General features: G+C 41.3%; 1 protein-coding gene across 1 annotated transcript in view; it reads left to right on the top strand.

Moving 5' to 3' along the window:
* The window catches only part of LOC142491899 (uncharacterized), a 30,632-nt gene extending 14,523 nt beyond the window's left edge, over positions 1–16,109 (top strand). Inside the window, exons 3-4 of the mRNA XM_075594731.1 lie at positions 14,458–14,535; positions 14,901–16,109. Of these exons, the coding sequence (XP_075450846.1) occupies positions 14,458–14,535; positions 14,901–15,820 (998 nt within the window). The 3' untranslated portion in view covers positions 15,821–16,109. The remainder of the gene's footprint in view (positions 1–14,457; positions 14,536–14,900) is intronic.
* Positions 16,110–18,997: the final 2,888 nt, after the last annotated feature.

Raw genomic sequence — 18,997 nt, 5'->3', positions numbered from 1 at the left:
CACTATGGGATAATGAATATGTTATGCATGTCAAGAAAATCAAAGACTATATTTCTCTCTGTGGTAAATTAATACACAAATACATATATTAGGTGAGGCTTATTTTTTACAGCAGCTGAACCAATAAACTGCTACATTTAACTGCAGCATTGTGGCATGTGTTAACAAGCACAGTATAAGATTAGCATGCTGTGTATTTAAACATAAGTACAAAGAGCTCACCACCTCCAACAGAACATCTGTTTGTATTCTGTTGTACTTATCCTGGTGGCATAACCCCAGGGTGACATGAAAACTCGTTTGCACGTCCATCTATGTCAACATTCCAAAAGCAATCGTTTTTGAAATGTTGCTCAGGAAAACGTGTTTACCTTAATTCTGTCACAGTCTCATAGATAATCTTACAGGCACAAATGTGTTTATATGTTAAACTGCATTAATTCTGAGTGTGTAGTGAAAGAAGACAGCATATGAACCAGATTAATGTTGCTAATTATCTGGCAAATGATTTGTTTTAACTTTTGTCTTTGTATTGCATAATAACGCAATCTATATTCCATTGTACTAGTTTTGGGGAGAGACAATGTGTTTTTACAGGTGTTGTAACCATACGAGAAACTATCCATAACTGTATGGTAGGGTTATTTAGCAATACAAACAACAAAATACCTCAAGTGGTATATATCAAGCTAACTAGAGTAAGACCATGCAGCATGTGAATGATCTATTATTTAATGCCTCCATCAAATGTATGAAACTTGTTTATCTGACTGAAATCTCTTGGGCAGAGAGGTTTATGCTTGGTTGGACCTGGCAGATTGTTTGATTTCAATAGCCTGAACACATGACTACTTCTCTCGGTACCCGGGGAGACGCTTAATACTCTAGGCCAGGGATTGCTACAGAATATGTATGTATATCTTTATTTGTAAAAACATACATACATACATTTGAAGCACAAAGCTTGAAGAAAATAACAGATGAAAACATTTATACAAATGATGATAAGCCACACTTATAACTTAATAACAAAATAATAATAATAATAATAGTTTTGCTTCAGAAAAGGTGTAAAATCCTTAGGTAGGCCGCTTTATATCTTTCATTGTCGAACTTTTTGCTTCTGAAAGTGCTGCAAGCAATTACAAGTAATGGAGCCATTAAAGAGTGTCAATGTCTTTTAGTGCAAATCATATTAAAAGTAGCTTTTTGTTTTAGCCAGAAAAGGGTAAACACCTTATTCTTAAACACAGGATGATACAATCTATTACAAATCATCTGAAATTTGTTCTAGCCACTTTTAGCCTTACTCAGTAAGTATAAAAGCAAATTTGTTTTCCTAGAAAATGTTCTTTCATGTTCAGTGATATTGTGAAAAGAGGCACTTGCTTCCCTTGTATCTATTCATTACTTGACAATGCAGCTTAATTCATTAGATCTTGTAGTTTGTCTGTTGTTTCCAGTCAAGTAGTTTTTGGCACTAGATTCATTTCAGACCAGACTTCTGGTCACTCCTTTGTTAACCATGTACTGACTCACATGGTGTTCTTTGTTTCACAAATCAGTATTTGTATGTCCCTAAAGGCAGATAAGCATGAAGAATAAACACAATTTTAATGAAACTTAACAGTGTGAAATAAGCCATGCTGTCCATTCTAGGTGCCGGTTTACTTCAAGATCATCAGAATGAGAAAAAACGCATATGAATTTAACAGAGTAAAAAATCTAAATGAATGATGTGTATTGTGGAGACCTGCAGGATAGTGTAAAAGGATCAAGAGAAGCTGAACAATTATAAATGGCAACTACAACATTTGTACCGATGGTGCAACCTAAAACTATTAATACTTTTCTAAGTGCTGATTAATTATTGCTTTACTTGTGCTGTTCATTTTCTCTCAGTGTTGCTTTTATTAACCAGAAAATAAAAACAAGTTTCCTTCTAGCTATCTTATTTGTTGTTTATTACCAGGGCAAATTTGAAAACAGGTGCCAATGATTAATTTCAAGTCCGTAGTCATATAAAAACAGAAATGGATAAGGATGACGAAAACAATGTATTTGTTTATAAAAATGTTTTACCAGGAAGTAATACATTGAGTTACCTCTCGTTTTCAAGTATGTCCTGGGTACAGAGATATAGCAATACATGGTTACATTAAAAGAACAGGGTTATACAGTCAATTCACAGACATTTCATGGACAGATAGAGTTGGTAAATTAGGTACAGAGGATAAAAGGGCTGGTGAGTTTCAGATTGAAATAGAGAAGCATTAACATCACCAATCATCAGCGAATTAAAGCAAACAACTCACACCCTTTAGCTGCCCTTTGGATGCGCTAAAGCAGGCCTGCACAACTCGTAAAGTGAGAAGGGCCGAACTGCTCCAAGGAAAAAAAATTGGGCCGCACGGGTAAAATCATCATCATCATCATCATCTCTCCTCCCACACATATCATCGTCATCATCTCTCCTCCAGCACCTCTCATCATCATCATCCTCAGATATGTCCCCCAGCACCCCTCATCATCATCCTCATATCTCCACCAGCACCCTTCATTATCATCTTCATATCTCCCCCAGAACCCCTCACTATCAACCTTTGCGATACTCCCCATCCATCTCTCATACCCCCATCTCTCCCTCACCCATACACATAATACTCCCCTCCACATCAAACACACAATAACCCCCTGCACACCACACACATTCTCTCCCCCTGCACCTCACATCATTCTCCCCCCTGCACCTCACATCACTCTCTCCCCCCTGCAACTCACATCACTCTCCACCCTGCACCTCACATCATTCTCCCCCCTGCACCTCACATCACTCTCTCCCCCCTGCAACTCACATCACTCTCCACCCTGCACCTCACATCACTTTCCCCCCCCCCTGCAACTCACATCACTCTCCCCCCCCTGCAACTCACATCACTCTCTCCACCCTGCAACTCACACCACTCTCCCCCCCCTGAAACTCACACCACTCTCCCCCCTCACAAGGAAAACAGAGTCGGGCCCCACAGCCCATTTCAGCAGCCCCCCACAGCAGCCCCCCACAGCCCATTCAGCAGCCCCCCACAGCCCATATCAGCAGCCCCCCAGCCCATTTCAGCAGCCCCCCCAGCCCATTCCATTTTGGCAGCCCCCCCCAGCCCATTCCATTTCAGCAGCCCCCCATGTCAGCAGCCCCCCCAGCCCATTCCATGTCAGCAGCCCCCCACCCATGTCAGCAGCCCCCTCCCATGTCAGCAGCCCCCCTTCCATGTCAGCAGCCCCCCACCCCCTCCCATGTCAGCAGCCCCACTCCCATGTCAGCAGCCCCGCACCCATGTCAGCAGCCCCCCACTCATGTCAACAGCCCCCCACCCCCCTCCCATGTCAGCAGCCCCCCACCCCCCTCCCATGTCAGCAGCCCCCCCAGCTCATTCCATGTCAGCAGCCCCCCACCCATGTCAGCAGCCCCCCACCAATGCCAGCAGCCCCCCTCTCATGTCAGTAGCCCCCCACCCCCCTCCCCTTTCAGCAGCCCCCCTCCCATGTCAGCAGCCCCCCACCAATGTCAGCAGCCCCCCACTCCCCTCCCATGTCAGCAGCCCCCCACCCCCTCCCATGTCAGCAGCCCCCCACCAATGTCAGCATCCCCCCACCCCCTCCCATGTCAGCAGTCCCCCACCCCCCTTCCATGTCAGGAGACCCCCACCCCCCTCAGCAGCCCCCCACCCCCTCCCATGTCAGCAGTCCCCCTCCCATGTCAGCAGCCCCCCCATGCTTACATGGTGATGGTGGTGGCGGCAGCGGCAGGGAAGCAGGAGGGAAGTGCGAGGGATGCGCGCTCTAGCAGCAGACCCAGAAGTTCCGGGTCACGCTACACTGCTAGAGTGCGTCCCCGTGCTGGAGGAGGGAGGTTAGGAGGTTAGGGGAGAGCGTGCACAGACACTGCTGGAGCGCGCTCCTACTGGAGCACGTCCTTCTTTCCCTACCAGGGAAGGGGGGTGAAGAAGGGAGGGTTGAAGGGGGTCTGTCGCGGGCCATACGGTGTGCCCCAGCGGGCCGCATGCTGTGCAGCCCTGCGCTAAAGGTTGTCCGCCTTTGGGGTGATGCAGACGTACACTGAAGGGGTTGAGATTCAATGCAGCTGTGAATTCAGTCCTTTGTCCTCTTGGCTCATTTTACTTTTAATCACAAGCAACAGTCATGTTGGGTTGTACAGCTTCTAACTAGAGATTGCCGGACTTGTCTGAAACTCCTTCCGGGATTTTCCTTTATTTTTTAGACCAAATCCGATTCCCACACAAAAATCTATCTTATGATTGGGTACTAAAAAATCCAAGCGGATAAATCAGAATCTGTCATTAATTCCATTCTGCCCAGATTTTTTTCTATAACTGAAAATCCATCCTGAGGATTCTGGATTTTATTATATCCGCAGAATGAAGTCACAATCCGTGGTCAGATTTTTAAGAATCCGAACTTGGATTCAGTCTGCATACCTGAAATATAATTTTTTTTTTGGCGTGGTGGGGTGGGGGGGGGGGGGGGTGGAGATGGTGGTGGTAGAGGACTTCCATTTTAGTAGTTCATTCTTACAAATCTGACAACGGATTTGAAATATAAGCAAGGCTGAAAATAAAGAAGAGGCTGTCACCTTGACAAGTTGCTCTGAGAAGCGTGAAACGTCGGTGGGGCTTTTTTGCCCTTTTCTTGTCCTCATGACCATTAAATAATTATTTTTTATGGGAAACACACTCTCCTGTTTGTTTATTTTTCTATGGACATTTGTTGTAGTGCTCCACCATTCTTCCTTTTTCTTTTGTCATACCTACTGGACGGAGGCACACCTAAGGACCCCCCACTGCTGGATTGCATGGACGTTGCAGCTTCAAAAGTCAGTCACTTGCTTGTTACATGTTTTCCTGGCTATGATCTTTAATGAGATGTTGGTATTATCTAGGGTGAGTTATATGCTTATGACTCCTGTTGTTAATGTATGTCAATTTCTCACTATGTGGTGAGTTCACTATCCAGGATTCTACACCCAATACCTGTTGTCTTCCTGGGGATCCTGGGGATCCTTCTACAAGTATTCTTTATTCATTCAATTATATTTTCTGTTATCGGTCTTTAGCACCACGCATTTACATTCTAAAGTAGTATCAGGTTGTCCTCCGGTGACACGGGAGACTGAGTGAATGCACTCCAGTGCTGTTCGCGCTCCTGGAATGGATGCTCCAACGCTGGGGGTGGACCTCGAGGAGAAGAACCTCTTCCTGCTTGCCAGTTCAAAACACGCCTGCCACGCTACACGTTAGTTCCGTCAAGAAAGCTCGTGAACTCTGACCATACCCGTTTCGTGTGCTTGCGTGTCACTTCTTCACACCCCTGAAGAAGTTGCACTTTGCCTGTATACTCTCATCATCTTGTGAGAGGATTCTGTTTTTTACCAACCAGACCAGCTGCACTACAGTTATTCTTATTTTAGCAATTTTATTGTTTTTTTATTTTGTATTTAATTAGCTTTTCTTATTTTCAGCCTTGCTTATATTTGTTGTTTTTTCTGTGTCTATGTCCTGTATGTGGTGTTTGTTTTATGTGTCAGTAATCATTGTTTAGTAGCAGTTTACACTATGATTTTCTGTTGTGTTTAATTTCACATATCACGGGACGCACGGCGTGGAATCATCAAGTCTTTTGGAAGAACAGGACTAGAGGAGTCTTTTTGATCCTTCCTCCAATTGGACTTATAAGAGACATTTGCATGGAATGATAAGGCGCCGGTTCGTATTGTTATATCTGTATTGTTTCCTGACCTTGTTCGGTTAGAGTTGTTGCAAGGCAGCCTTGCCTTATAAGGTACCTTATAAGGTAATCTAGTGTTCCTGATTATTTCACACACTATATACACAGTATTTTTTATCAATAGCGCCTTTCACACCACCCCTGTCTTTCACACATTGTAATAAGTGGTAACTTGTAATACAAAAAAAACTTTAACAATATTAAAATATATTAATAACCCCCCCTATATCACCTTAGTGGCTAACCGCTAACCGTTTTTTCCGCCACTGCCTGGGGCAACTAGCTCCATCACCCCCCCCCCCCACACACACACACACCCTATCTACAGTATGTGCCTAATATGACTTTTACCCATTGAAATGCATAAAAATAAACATCAAATGAAATATACATTAAAATACATAATAAATATTAGGTCATTAAATCCATGGATTGGCACTCAATGGGCACACTCCAATCAATGGACAACCTAAAAATTTAGAGTTACTTACCCTAAATAAATAAAAGTATTACTTACCATTGCCGTGATGAAGGCTGTCGTCCTGATCGTCAGGGGCTACCTCTGGCCGATGCCCAACCATAAAAAAAGCCTCACTAAGAAATCCATACCCGATCACCAAGAATAGTAAAAAAGTAAAAACCCCATAAAAATAATCCTTGCCTAATGGCACAAAAAAAAAAGAAAAGTTATAGAAATAAACTCAGGCTCGATTGCCTTCTTGCAATATGATGCCATCCTGGATAAAGGGTGATGACTTGACCGAAGCAATGGATCCTCCATTGATAGAAGAGCAGTCTCCAGTGAGTATTTTTTCTTTCTTCTTCTTTTCTTTTTTCTTCTTCTTGCAATTGTTGACTTGTCATCAACTTCCTGTAAAATGAAATGTGAAAGTCCTTAAATAAGGCAGTGACATCACATTTGACAGCCACATTCTACATCCACCAATTCTATTGGTAGATGTACCATATGATCATCTGTCAATTTGGTTGAGAATGACCTCTCAACCAACATTGATGATATCACATGGTACATCATGTAACCATATTGGTTGATGCACCATTTAATGCTTTTCCTTTTTTGGGTGCTGTGACATTAACTTACAGGGGAGGAATGTGATTACAATATTTTGACCAAATAATTTGTCAAATTGGATAATTGGATATTTGTCAATAATTTGTAGCATTGGGGCGTCTTCTTCTTCTTCTTCTTCTTCTTCTTCTTCTTCTTCTTCTTCTTCTTCTTCTTCTTCTTCTTTTTCCATAGTTAAGGGAAGATACAATTTCTTACATATTCCCTGCCCTGAAGAGCATAAAATCTAAATACAGTTTATAACAGCCAGTTTATTGGCCATTATATTAATTTTATACATAGGCAAGACAGGTTCCTCCAGCTGTGCACTTAGCCACTTCTTCCAATCTTATGTAACGGGTGGACCCCCTTGTCAGACCCCCCCAATCTCACATTGGCCCGTGTGGTCTAACCGGTCCCCATTACGTGATCGTGTATGGTGGTGCACCTGCAAGTAACAGGAATCCTGAGTCTCCCGCTTGATGGTATTAGGGGATGTCATCAGGACAGGTATCTGAGGTAGTGGGTGCGAGTCCAACTTACTTCATGTGCAGCGCCTCCACCTCATCAGGATCTGTGCTTCCGCAGGGAGATGGTCCTGGTGAGGAACTCCTTCTTGGTGCCATCCACTGTTGAGTAAGATCACACTCACACAGTGGGGGTATCTTTAACAAGGGCATCTTTATTTGCATGGTATGGGCAAGCTGCCCCTCACAGATAACAGCTCAGCCACTCATCTCTGTGCAGCACTCCATTAGGAAGGTCCCTTCTCCCTAATAGATCTGCTTTCCACCTCTACTCTCTTGAGCTGCTCTGTCTCTCTCTTGAGCTGCTCTAACTCTGTCAGCTCCTCTAACTCTGCTGCGTCTGCTTACTGACTCACAGCTAGCAGGAGACACTGCAACACTGTTGCAAACCTTCACGTGCCTCTCACTGAACAGAGGCAGCACAACAACAGGAAACTGACTTCTAACTTTAGGCAGTGCTGTGTCTTATATCACCCCCAGAGAACAAACCTGCTCTGTACCACTAAGTGTGGGCACAATGCATGTTGTCACTTCCTTTGGGGACATATGACACCTCACCAGGGTTTGAGGGCAAACCTCCATTGATTGTTGCTGGCAATCCTGAATACTTACCAGGTTTACTGCCAGCATGAGAAAGAGATATGTACACCAATCTTACACAGGGCTACATTCTCCCCCTGGTGGAACCCCAACGACCCGGCTGGGATCTAAATTTGCGGAACCTTCCTTCAGGTAGCACTGCAAAACATAACACATTATTATAGTACATATCTTTTCATAACACAATAACAGATACATCCTAACTGTAGATGTGTAACAACTCAGAGAAGGTCACCGAGCCATGGCTAGGCAACTGGAAGATGCCCACATGATGCTGGTGGCTCCTATGGGCAGGCCACTGCACCCCTGTGATGTCTGTGAGCTAGTTGAAGCTTCCTATATTTAAGAAAGAGCAGTGTGAGCAGCTGTAGAGGTGCTTGGCGTACTCGACTCAAGTGTGCAGCTGAATCCATTTCCAGGGACACAGATTCAAAATCTGTCATGGGGTTGTACAACAGACTAGAATTGGGCCCTGCTCTGGTAACCCTAACACCAGCATGACCTGCAAGCACATGCAACACATGTGGTTACATCTGCTCCTCGCACACCTGTTGCAGCAACAGGTGGTCCTGTGTTCTGGAAGCCTCAACAGTAATACAGAGATAATCAGATGAGGTCAATAACAATGAGGAAATTATGTGGGAACAAAGGTGACACTGACGATTATGGAGCATCAACAAACAGTCAAAAGACCCAAAATCCACGCTACTACCTGCTTCCTCTATAACAGGGCTATCCTGACACAGGCTAAACAGGCAAAGGATTAGATGGTTCCTGAGGCCGCACACAACCAGGATTGAAGCAGGTTCAGTATTACGCCTACTCCGGCTCATGGTACCAGCAGGAAGAGTTGCTGGTACATCAACCACTGTGCTCTTCTGCCTGCACTGCCAACTGATCCTAAAACAGTTGTTGAATCTGATCTCTGTCCTCACAGGAAGGACATGGTGACAGTGAGAGCTCCTCCTGCCACTGGCACCACTTATAATAAATAAATATTAAACATATGGAACAAAGTAAAATAATAATACAATTATATTATAGAAAATAATATATTTTAAAAAATAGAATTAAAAAAACCTGTCACTCTCACAATCAGGTTCTTGTCTATTCTCAATTTTTTTTTTATCGATGGATTAATCAGCAGGTGGGGATTATAATTTCCGATGGCAAATTAATCCGTTGTACTTTTTTCTTACAGTATAATACGACAATGGATTTGAAATAAACACAATCCGTGGAATAGATTTACATTAAACCTGTTATTTTAGAGCCGCATAACCGAGCTCCATAGGGGGATATTAAATAATATCTGCAAGTGATTTAAATGCAAGAGTTCTTACTGGCTTCAGTGGCCAAGTAAGATTTTTGTTTCCTTTCTGCTGGGCTATCATATCTCTCATTTTTCTTTTGTCTTTTCAGCAAGTTGGAACAATACATTTGACCTAATCCTTCACCCCATCAACAATTGGGAGGTAGAAAAAATATTGTCCAATGGTGTGCTTCTGTAAACTAATGAAGCTCTATACATGCCATAAGGTTCTTTATTGTCTTGACTGAACTTTCCACCAATCTAATTGATTGAGAGTAATTGGTAAAGATGGGTAAATGTGTCAAAACTTGCAGTGTTTTGACCAAAATTCCACCGACAGACAGATATTTATAGCCGGTTTGTACAGTAACAAATTCAGGTGAATTCTCCTGAAACTGTTGTAATTTTTCAACAAGATATAAGGAGTAGACAGCACTCAATCAGTAAAAATCAAAGGTAAGAAGTGCAAAAGTGGTGCAGTGAGAACAAAGGGGGGGGCCTCAACCCTCCAAAACAATAATAACAAACACGTACAGTAGTTCCCAACACTCAATGATAGCATAATCAAATTATGATCAAATAAGTAAATTTAATGCGAAAAGGTATCAATACATGAGAGTATACACAATGAAAGATGCGGGATTAAAGGGAGGTACTAATTACTCCAGATGTAAACTGACACCTAATGGAGGAAGGGATGCAATGGAGGATAAGGAATGGGTAAAACAAGGGGAGGGAAAACAAAAGTAGGGAGGGAAACGTTGCCCTTACCCTTCATTTTTTTGCATCCTCCTTTTTTACCTTTGTCCCCCACTTTCACTTTTTTCTCCCCCCCCTCCTCCCTACATTTAGGGATTTCTTTATCATATCCTTCACTTTTTAGTTATACCACATTTCCCCCTTCCCTCACCATCCTTCCCCCTCCTGTTCATTTTATGCGATTTGTGTTTTTTTGCACATTGTCAATTCATGTTCTTCACTTTTGCTCATTCATACATATTAGCATTTCAAGTATCATTATTCTTTCATATTCATTTGGGGTGCGGGGAACACTTTTTGTGTTCTATATGTCCTTAGGAGAGATTAGGGGTCTCTTCATTGTTCCCACCACCACGTACTTATATCCCTAATTTATTTAATACATAAGGAAGTGCGGCCTATACAACATACTTTCTGTAGATAAGGGAACTAGTAAACCAGGGAATTAACTCTTACTGATTAGGCTTACTGCACCAATATGTTGAAGCAGAAAAAAATTAATTACTTGAGCAAGGTATGCTCATAAATAACCACTCATTGAATAGTAGCAAAATGAACCCAATAGGAACACACTAAAATAAAGTGTTAAAATACTGATAATAAAAACTCAGAATAAACAGAAAACTATACAATCTAAAAATCAGCACCACTAAATATTAATTAATTAAGATCATTACTTAGAATCGCACTTGGAGTTTAAAAATCTATAAAAGTAAATACAATCTGATATAGCATGATAAGAAGAATCATAGGAAAAATTGATCACATAAAAACCAGCCTAGATCAAAATAAATATTGAGACCCTTGGGGGTGAGAGTTTGTAATTCATAAATCCAATAACTCTCCATTTTGGAGATTTGGGTTTCTCTATTCTCCCCTCTCCAGTTGGATTTTGGACACTCAACCCCTTGCATATGGTATCAATTCCTTTTGATTCATTGTTAGATCTGTTTGTTCTGTTTCTGCTTCTTGGTAAGAAACTACTTGATTCGGAATGTCTTGTGGGATGACATGGTGAATCAATGATGTCCTTGATTCAGACGGAGCTCCCTCTTAACCACAGACGACATTGCATTCTAAAGGGAATCTAAACCATTTCCACCAGAGGTTCAGATTGTAACCACTACCTTACATTTACTATTATTATTTTGTTTTACACTCTCACTTATTTTGAGCACTATTATTTATTCACTATTGTATACCACACGGATTTATAAGCACTCTATGGGCCTCATGCAGTAAGCGTCGATTAAGTGAAATCGGCAAGTTTACCGATTAGTCATGTTAATGGCGATTTTTCCTCTCCGTATGCAGTAAGTGCCGAATACATTCAAAATGAACCCGAAAACAAATCCGCCCACTCTCACGATGATTATCCGATCACACACAGGTGTATCGGCGTGCGTGGCGGGGTGCTGATAGGTTGCCCAATCACAAATCTTGCTGAATCAGGCGAAACAAGCATGTATTGGATTGCGCGCCATATTTAAAGGCAACGTGTACTGCTAATCATTCTCTGTGTTGTTGGGAGTGAGAGAGAGAGAGAGAGAGACGCACAGAGCTGGCTGATTGAACATTTGCATATTGACGGAGAGACTTGTTGTGTATTGGGTGAGCTTTGTCCATTGTTGTTTTGTTTACATCTTTGTCTTGTTTTATATGTGGAAGTGTTTCGTGTGATTGGCTGTACATTTATTGTCTGTTTTTTGTGAGTGCTGGAAGTATGCCCGCAAAGCGTGGGAAGAGTGATGCTGGTGGGAGTGGGAGTGCTACTCGTGCGAGTACGCGTCGGAGTGAACGTACTGTTCAGGGGAGTGATGTTGCTGGTGCACCGAGTGGTGTTGCTGGGAGTGGGAGTGCTGTTGCTGGGAGTGGGAGTGTTGTTGCTGGGAGTGGGAGTGCTGTTGCTGGGAGTGGGAGTGCTGTTGCTGTGAGTGGGAGTGCTGTTGCTGTGAGTGGGAGTGTTGTTGCTGGGAGTGGGAGTGCTGTTGCTGGGAGTGGGAGTGCTGGTGCTAGGAGTGGGAGTGCTGGTGCTAGGAGTGGGAGTGCTGGTGCTAGGAGTGGGAGTGCTGGTGCTAGGAGTGGGAGTGCTGGTGCTGTGAGTGCTGCTGGTGGCCCAGTTGCTGATGGGGTGGATGGTGGTGGCGTGCTTGCTGGTGGGCAGCTTTTGGAGGCTCTTCCATTGGAAGAAGGAGAGTCCAGTCAGCACCAGCCAAGCTCTGACCCTAAACCTGCTCGGAAGAAACGTGTGGAGAAGCCACGTAATCCTCGCTTCAATGACCAGGAAACTGGCATTCTGGAGCACTATGACAGTATCTATGGACATTTACTAGGTAAGTGTACCTTTACATTTATTATTCAAATACATGTGATCCTAGGTCATCTGAGTTTTGTTCATATGCAAATATGGGTTCAGAATATCTTTCTATGTTAATTAGTCTGGAAACACAGCTTTTTATCATGCCTTACAAGGACAACTAAACACAGGCGGTCAATTTGCCATAACTGCATACAATATGAATGCAACCTTGCTTACATGTATAGGTTTAGTAGTGAATGCTCATGTGCTTCACATATTACACATAAAACAGCATGTTTGCTATCTCTTGGAACAGCTAGCAGTGTAGGAAACTGGTGCTTCTATTATTAATCATTTACCTCATATATTTTATATGTTTTTCAAGGGCGGACAAGTTCAGCAAGCAGAAAAGAAATGTGGGACACAATAGTCATTGGTGTCAATGCGTGTGGGAATCATGTGAGGGACAAGCGGAATTGTCACAAGAGATTTGATGATATTAGGTCCAAATTGAAAAAGAAAATACAACACCAACGCGTGCATGCTACTGGCACTGGAGGTGGGCCGACACCACAACGTCTCATATTAAGTCCATTGGAGGAGCTGCTTCGGGCAAAATTACTTCCCGTCGTCGTGGAAGGCTTACCTGGTGACCGTGATATAGGAATTTACCCCTCACAATTTCCACCAGGTGAGAAATATTACTGTACTAGGCGTGTCGTTGCTTACAGTTATTTTGCATAGTTACACTGCTTTTTATACTGTCTTCACAATATAAGCATACCTGCATCTATATATGTATATGTCTGATTCTGTATATATATATATCTCAAAATAGACATATATGTTGTAGTCCTACTAAAAGCAGTAACTAATATAGCACGTGCCATTGCGTGCTCATTTACATGTGAATTCCCAAAATGCATTGCTGCAGTGGAAGCAATTGATGGTGGGCGAAGATGGGGAACAACAGGGTAGTACACATGTGTAACACATGTTAATGAGAAATTATTACTAGCTACAGGTACAGAACAGAAATATGTAGAATATTATTGTGTATTTTATTTATTTTACTCCGACAAACATGACATTACTGCCTATTTTAAGCATGCATCAAATATATTGCATGCAACGGCCTACAAACATCACTTGCACTAACACATCTATAGTTGTTTATGAAAAGGTCCATTTTTGCTTTAACTCATATACAGACAGCATAATGAGGCACACGTATCATATTTTATGTCATTGTTTTCATAACTTAAAAACTGCACACGACTATTTAGCTCATCTACCATTGTGTTAAAGCAGCTGCAATTAATATCTCATCACAGCATACACTTCAACAGAGGGGGTGGGGTTCAGCACACACACTAATTACAGCCTCATTTTAGGGTCAACTTAGTTCACACCATTTTCACCTGTTTCAAGTAATTGAAAGGTGTGGCTGATTAGGCTTTTTGGGGAAGGGAATACCGTTCTTACAACCTGACTAGCACAACTGAAGTTAATCACACTCATTTGAAAGCTTCACTTTAGCTACTAAATGCCCCAACAACTCATTACTTATCAAAGCGTACCTCACACATTAGTTCACTCATATCTATAGTTGAACTACTACTATCAACGACACATTATCACACACTGCATGTGTTGTCTTGTTTAGTCACAGCCACATTCATGTGTGCCACATCTTATATTAATGTACCACACATATCCTCTACCAAAAACAACACTTTTTGCAATATGACCACCTTCATGATAACCATTGTGAATGGTCATCTCATGATAGTTATGTACATTATGATACTGATATCACTACACAACATATGATTTTTATGTACAAATTTTATCTATTTATCCTCACGCATTACTGCAGGAACATAGTATGTTTTATGTTAGGGAACTCAAAAGTTCTAAGTACACAGGCATGTACATTGTTATTACAACTATTTATGTTCACTTTCACACACACATTTTGGGTTAAGGAAATGATGCTGTTAGGTACTCATAAATACAGAACATACAATAACTGTTTGTTCAATATTTACACATGTAAATGTAAAACTTATGTTATTGTTATATATAGTTGCCCCTGAAGGACATGTGTCACCTGAGACTGAACAAGTGTCTTCACCTGGGTCAGCCAGCTCAACACACCTAGAAGGTGAGTGTATCAGTTGGTGGCCATATAATATGTGCTCTTCTATATGTTATGTTGTCATGTTCATTATTTGTTTTGCACATCTTCTTTAAATAGGATTACTTAGTGTCAGTGAAAATGAAGTGTAAGGCAACTTGTATTGTGTTAGTGATGTTAACTATCATGTAGGAGTTGTGAGTTTACAGCAAGTTTTCATTCACTCATATTTCATACTGAGTCCAAACATTATTCTTAAGTCAAGGTAGTTTTTAATGTGAGGTTATAAAACGTATGGAAACATGTTAGTTGTTACTTATGACACAGTACAATTACATAGTAACACAGCAGAGATTAACATGCCATTTAATAATGTGTACATTTATTTGTAGAACATGATGAAGAGGATTTTGATGATGATGATGATGATGATGATGATGATGCCGCCGCCGCCGCCATAGACACACAAATACAAGCAAGTGACCATGAAGAGGTTCCAATTGAAACTGTTTTACCGCCAAAACGTCCAGCAAATACCACATATGATGCAATTGTAGCTTCTGAGGGAAAAATTGTGGAAGCAGAAAATCGTCGCCATTCTGACCTGATGACAGTGCTGGAAAGGATGATTGCACTGCAGGAAGAAACAGTTTCACAATTGGCACATCTCCACAGAGTCTTCATTGAAGTGCCTAAACAGTTGCAAAAAATCAACACCTCATTCGAAGCATTAGTTGTTCAGCAAACACAAGCTAATTACTGGAGAATGACTAATGTACCACAATTCAACACCTCACAGCCAGGATCTGTTCATGCAGGTCAGTTTTCACCACATTCATCTGATATTCATTCACCAGGCCCAAATGTTACCGGTCAAGTAGCAGACATTGCTGTGCAGGTTCCTGATGACATCCTACCGCTGCCATCTGTACAAATTCAGCAGCAGACACCTACAAAGGAGGCGACAAAAACAAAACAAGACACACATGAAACAGACCAACCATCACTTGTGCAGTGTCTACCAACTTGCTCACATGTGTCAGTGGGCACAAGCCCTGTCCGTGAACAGTCACTACCCAAAAGCCCTGTAGGTGAGTCACTGCCCAAAAGCCCTGTAGGTGAATCGCTGCCCAAAAGCCCTGTAGGTGAATCGCTGCCCAAAAGCCCTGTAGGTGAATCGCTGCCCAAAAGCCCTGTAGGTGAATCGCTGCCCAAAAGCCCTGTAGGTGAATCACTGCCCAAAAGCCCTGTAGGTGAATCACTGCCCAAAAGCCCTGTAGGTGAGTCACTGGCCACAAGCCCTGTAGGTTAGTCACTGGCCACAAGCCCCGTAGGTGAACAGTCACTGCCCAAAAGCCCTGTAGGTGAGTCACTGGCCACAAGCCCTGCCCGTGAAGTGCCAGAGGCCACTCAAAGTGGCTCTGTTGTGCCTAAAGTTGGTGGCAAAAGAAAAAGGAAAATTCAAGAGACAACAAGCAGGCCTGTTACTCGCTCACAAAAGGAACAAAAAAAATAAATGTTATAATTCAGAAAATATGTCTTTGGCCTTGTTTTGTTGACTTCAGATTATCTAATTACTATTGTATGTATGCTGAAGACTGTGTTGTTTCCAAACTTTCAACTATGTTCTTGTACACGTGAAGTTTTGCTAATGTTAACACTCCTAATTAATGAATAGTGTTATAAATATTTATGTTTTAATCGTCTGTTCAGTAATGGTCCACCAGGAGCCAGTTGCTAAGTTTAGAGAAGCTGCCATTGACTTTGCAGCAAAACATTGCATTTGGGTGTGTTAATTGATGTAATCATTGCATGTGCATATTATTTTCATGCAATAATAAAAGCACCTATTTAACTGCAAACATCTTTCTTGTACGTGTACAGCAGGATTTTGTGTTAAATATTACTTACCTTTGGTGGCCATTGTAATGTTGTCCTTTAATCATTTATGTGATCTTGTTTCAAGAACATCTCTGAATTGATACTAATATATATGTAGTATGTATTGATATATGCACACACACACACACAGACACACACTGTGTGTGTGTGTGTGTGTGTGTGTATATATAGTACTATCTAAACTGGTATAGATGTATTTACAAAAAACATACACTTCATGCTTCCTTGTGAAAACACACTATTTTAATAATACAGGCCTAATGTTTGACAACTATACTAAGTGTGAGCCTCTAACATTATTGGGTGCAAACAAATGTTTATTACTTAATTCACTCATGTTTATCACCATTTATATAGGTTTCATACAAGGCCTACTTACTGCCATCAATATGTTGTGTGTACTCCTGCAATATAAAAAAAAAAAAAAAAAGATACATTATATATATATATATATATATATATATATATATATATATATATATATATATATATATATATATATATACACATATACATATATACACACACACACACACACACACACTATACATATAGTACAATATACACTTTATATATATAAATATATATATTTTTATGAGAGAGATATATTTATATATATATAGATACACACGTATTTAAACTCATGCAGACAGGTAGTTAACCAGAATTTCAAATACACACAGAAATGTATGTGGGAAAAAAACATTTCATTTTGCAGGTGTGTGTATTTACTGATATGGCTGTCTAAGCACTATTTTCACACAGTGCTCTTTGTTATTTTTATAGAAAACTCAATGTTACTGAAATAAGTGTAGGAATGTTTTCACAAACGAGATAAAAAAATGATACATGTTTTTCCCACATTCGCCTATCACTAACCACAAAACTTAAACCAATTAAAAGGACACATCCAATTGGCGTTTGAAATAAGGAGTAAAAGTAGTTACTTTTGTTGACCTTGAAAACGAAACACAGGAATTTGTTAGCCATTGAGCAGAATCATTTTGATGAGCAAAGAAGACAGAACTGCACACATCTTTTGTGCTACTCTGACATGGCTGATGAATTCGTTAACAATATGAATCCCCTCTTAGGGTATAAGTACATGGTTTCAGAAGCAATTTTAAACAGTCGCGGACACAAAGCAAGCACACGCCAAATCTATGATTTGATTCGAGCTAAATATCCTTATTACCAAGACCGTAGGCATGCGCGGAATTTTAATTCCTCAATAAGATTCACTTTATCAACTAATGACTTTTTTGAACGTGTGCAGGATAAGCTAGAACACACCTATGGTTTCTGGAAGATTGCAAAGGAAAAGCATTTTACCCTGAAAGAGGGCACATATATTGTTGTGAAAGGCATATTTATTCCTAATGCCAATAGCAATGGATCCGCTACTACTGTTCCGTGTGAATCGATACCTGCTGCAATATCTGCACCCTCCATTCCTGAAACCCACATTGTACAACAACAAAAGTACTATGATTATGTACCAAGCCTTTCAGCTGAAAATGCATTGGAATGGGAACCAGAAGAAATGAACCTACCTCCCGACCAATTGTTTGAAGAAAGCAGTGGCGATTCCTATGAGCGCTTCATGTAGGAGATGTGTGTCATACTGGATTCAGCGGGTGGGTCAAGCGTGGATGAAAATGCCTTGCATTTCTGGAGCGACCAGTTGCAGCCAGACGAAGAGTTAATTCTAGAAGAATGGTAAATATAACAACCGTTATGCGTTGACTGTGCGTTTAAATGTTTTTTTTTTTTTGGTTTTTTTAACCACCATTTTCCCTTTCAATGCGTGGATACAGCGTAACATTGCAGACTGCATAACATGTAGCGATCACAAAGAAATTGTTGCCGAATACAATATAGTATAACCTGAAAGTGTAGTACACATTGCTGACGGAATAAATATACGTACTTTTCTATCCCTTTAACCATATTAGCAACATTTTAACATAACTCTAACACATACCTGTTTTGTTATCATGCAACATTTAAAAGCGGGTCCACCACGTATGACGTGGGACCCTTGTCATGGCCCAAGGCGTCCTTAAAAAGGATTACGGATGTAAGTCCCGCCCCCAAGCGACGTGCGCGCCTCAAAGCCTATTGGCTGTCATGTTTTGTTATAGTAACGGTAACTGCAGTGTGTCATGTGTGCGGCTCAGTGTTTGTAGGCGTCAACTGGGCGTTAGCTGAATGTTAATTGAGTGGGAGGAGTGTTAGCGTGCGTTTCACGCTGGTTTAACATGACGTCACACGTATTGCATTTGCGCATTGTGTTATCGGCCGTCCTTTCTGTCCAAACACGTCTGTTTCAAAAGAATACAGATGTACTCGTTTAGAACGAATGTAGTTTCGTATTCATTGTATTTGAAATAAAGATTTTATGTTTAATGGTATTTTCAAGATGTATTGAACGCACAACGTACGCTTTGTTTTGCGCATGCGCTAACAGTTAGTGCAGCCAAGCGTGAAGTGCGTGCGCACACTAAGATGTGCGCGCACATTTTTCAGTATACAGGCAACGTTCACATCATATACATAGTTATGCCTGCTACAAATTTAAAGAAAC

The sequence above is a fragment of the Ascaphus truei genome, chromosome 1, assembly GCF_040206685.1.
Source record: "Ascaphus truei isolate aAscTru1 chromosome 1, aAscTru1.hap1, whole genome shotgun sequence".
Lineage (NCBI taxonomy): Eukaryota > Metazoa > Chordata > Amphibia > Anura > Ascaphidae > Ascaphus > Ascaphus truei.
The sequence above is the reverse complement of the archived record's forward strand: the minus strand, read 5'-3'. Positions and strand labels throughout refer to the sequence as shown.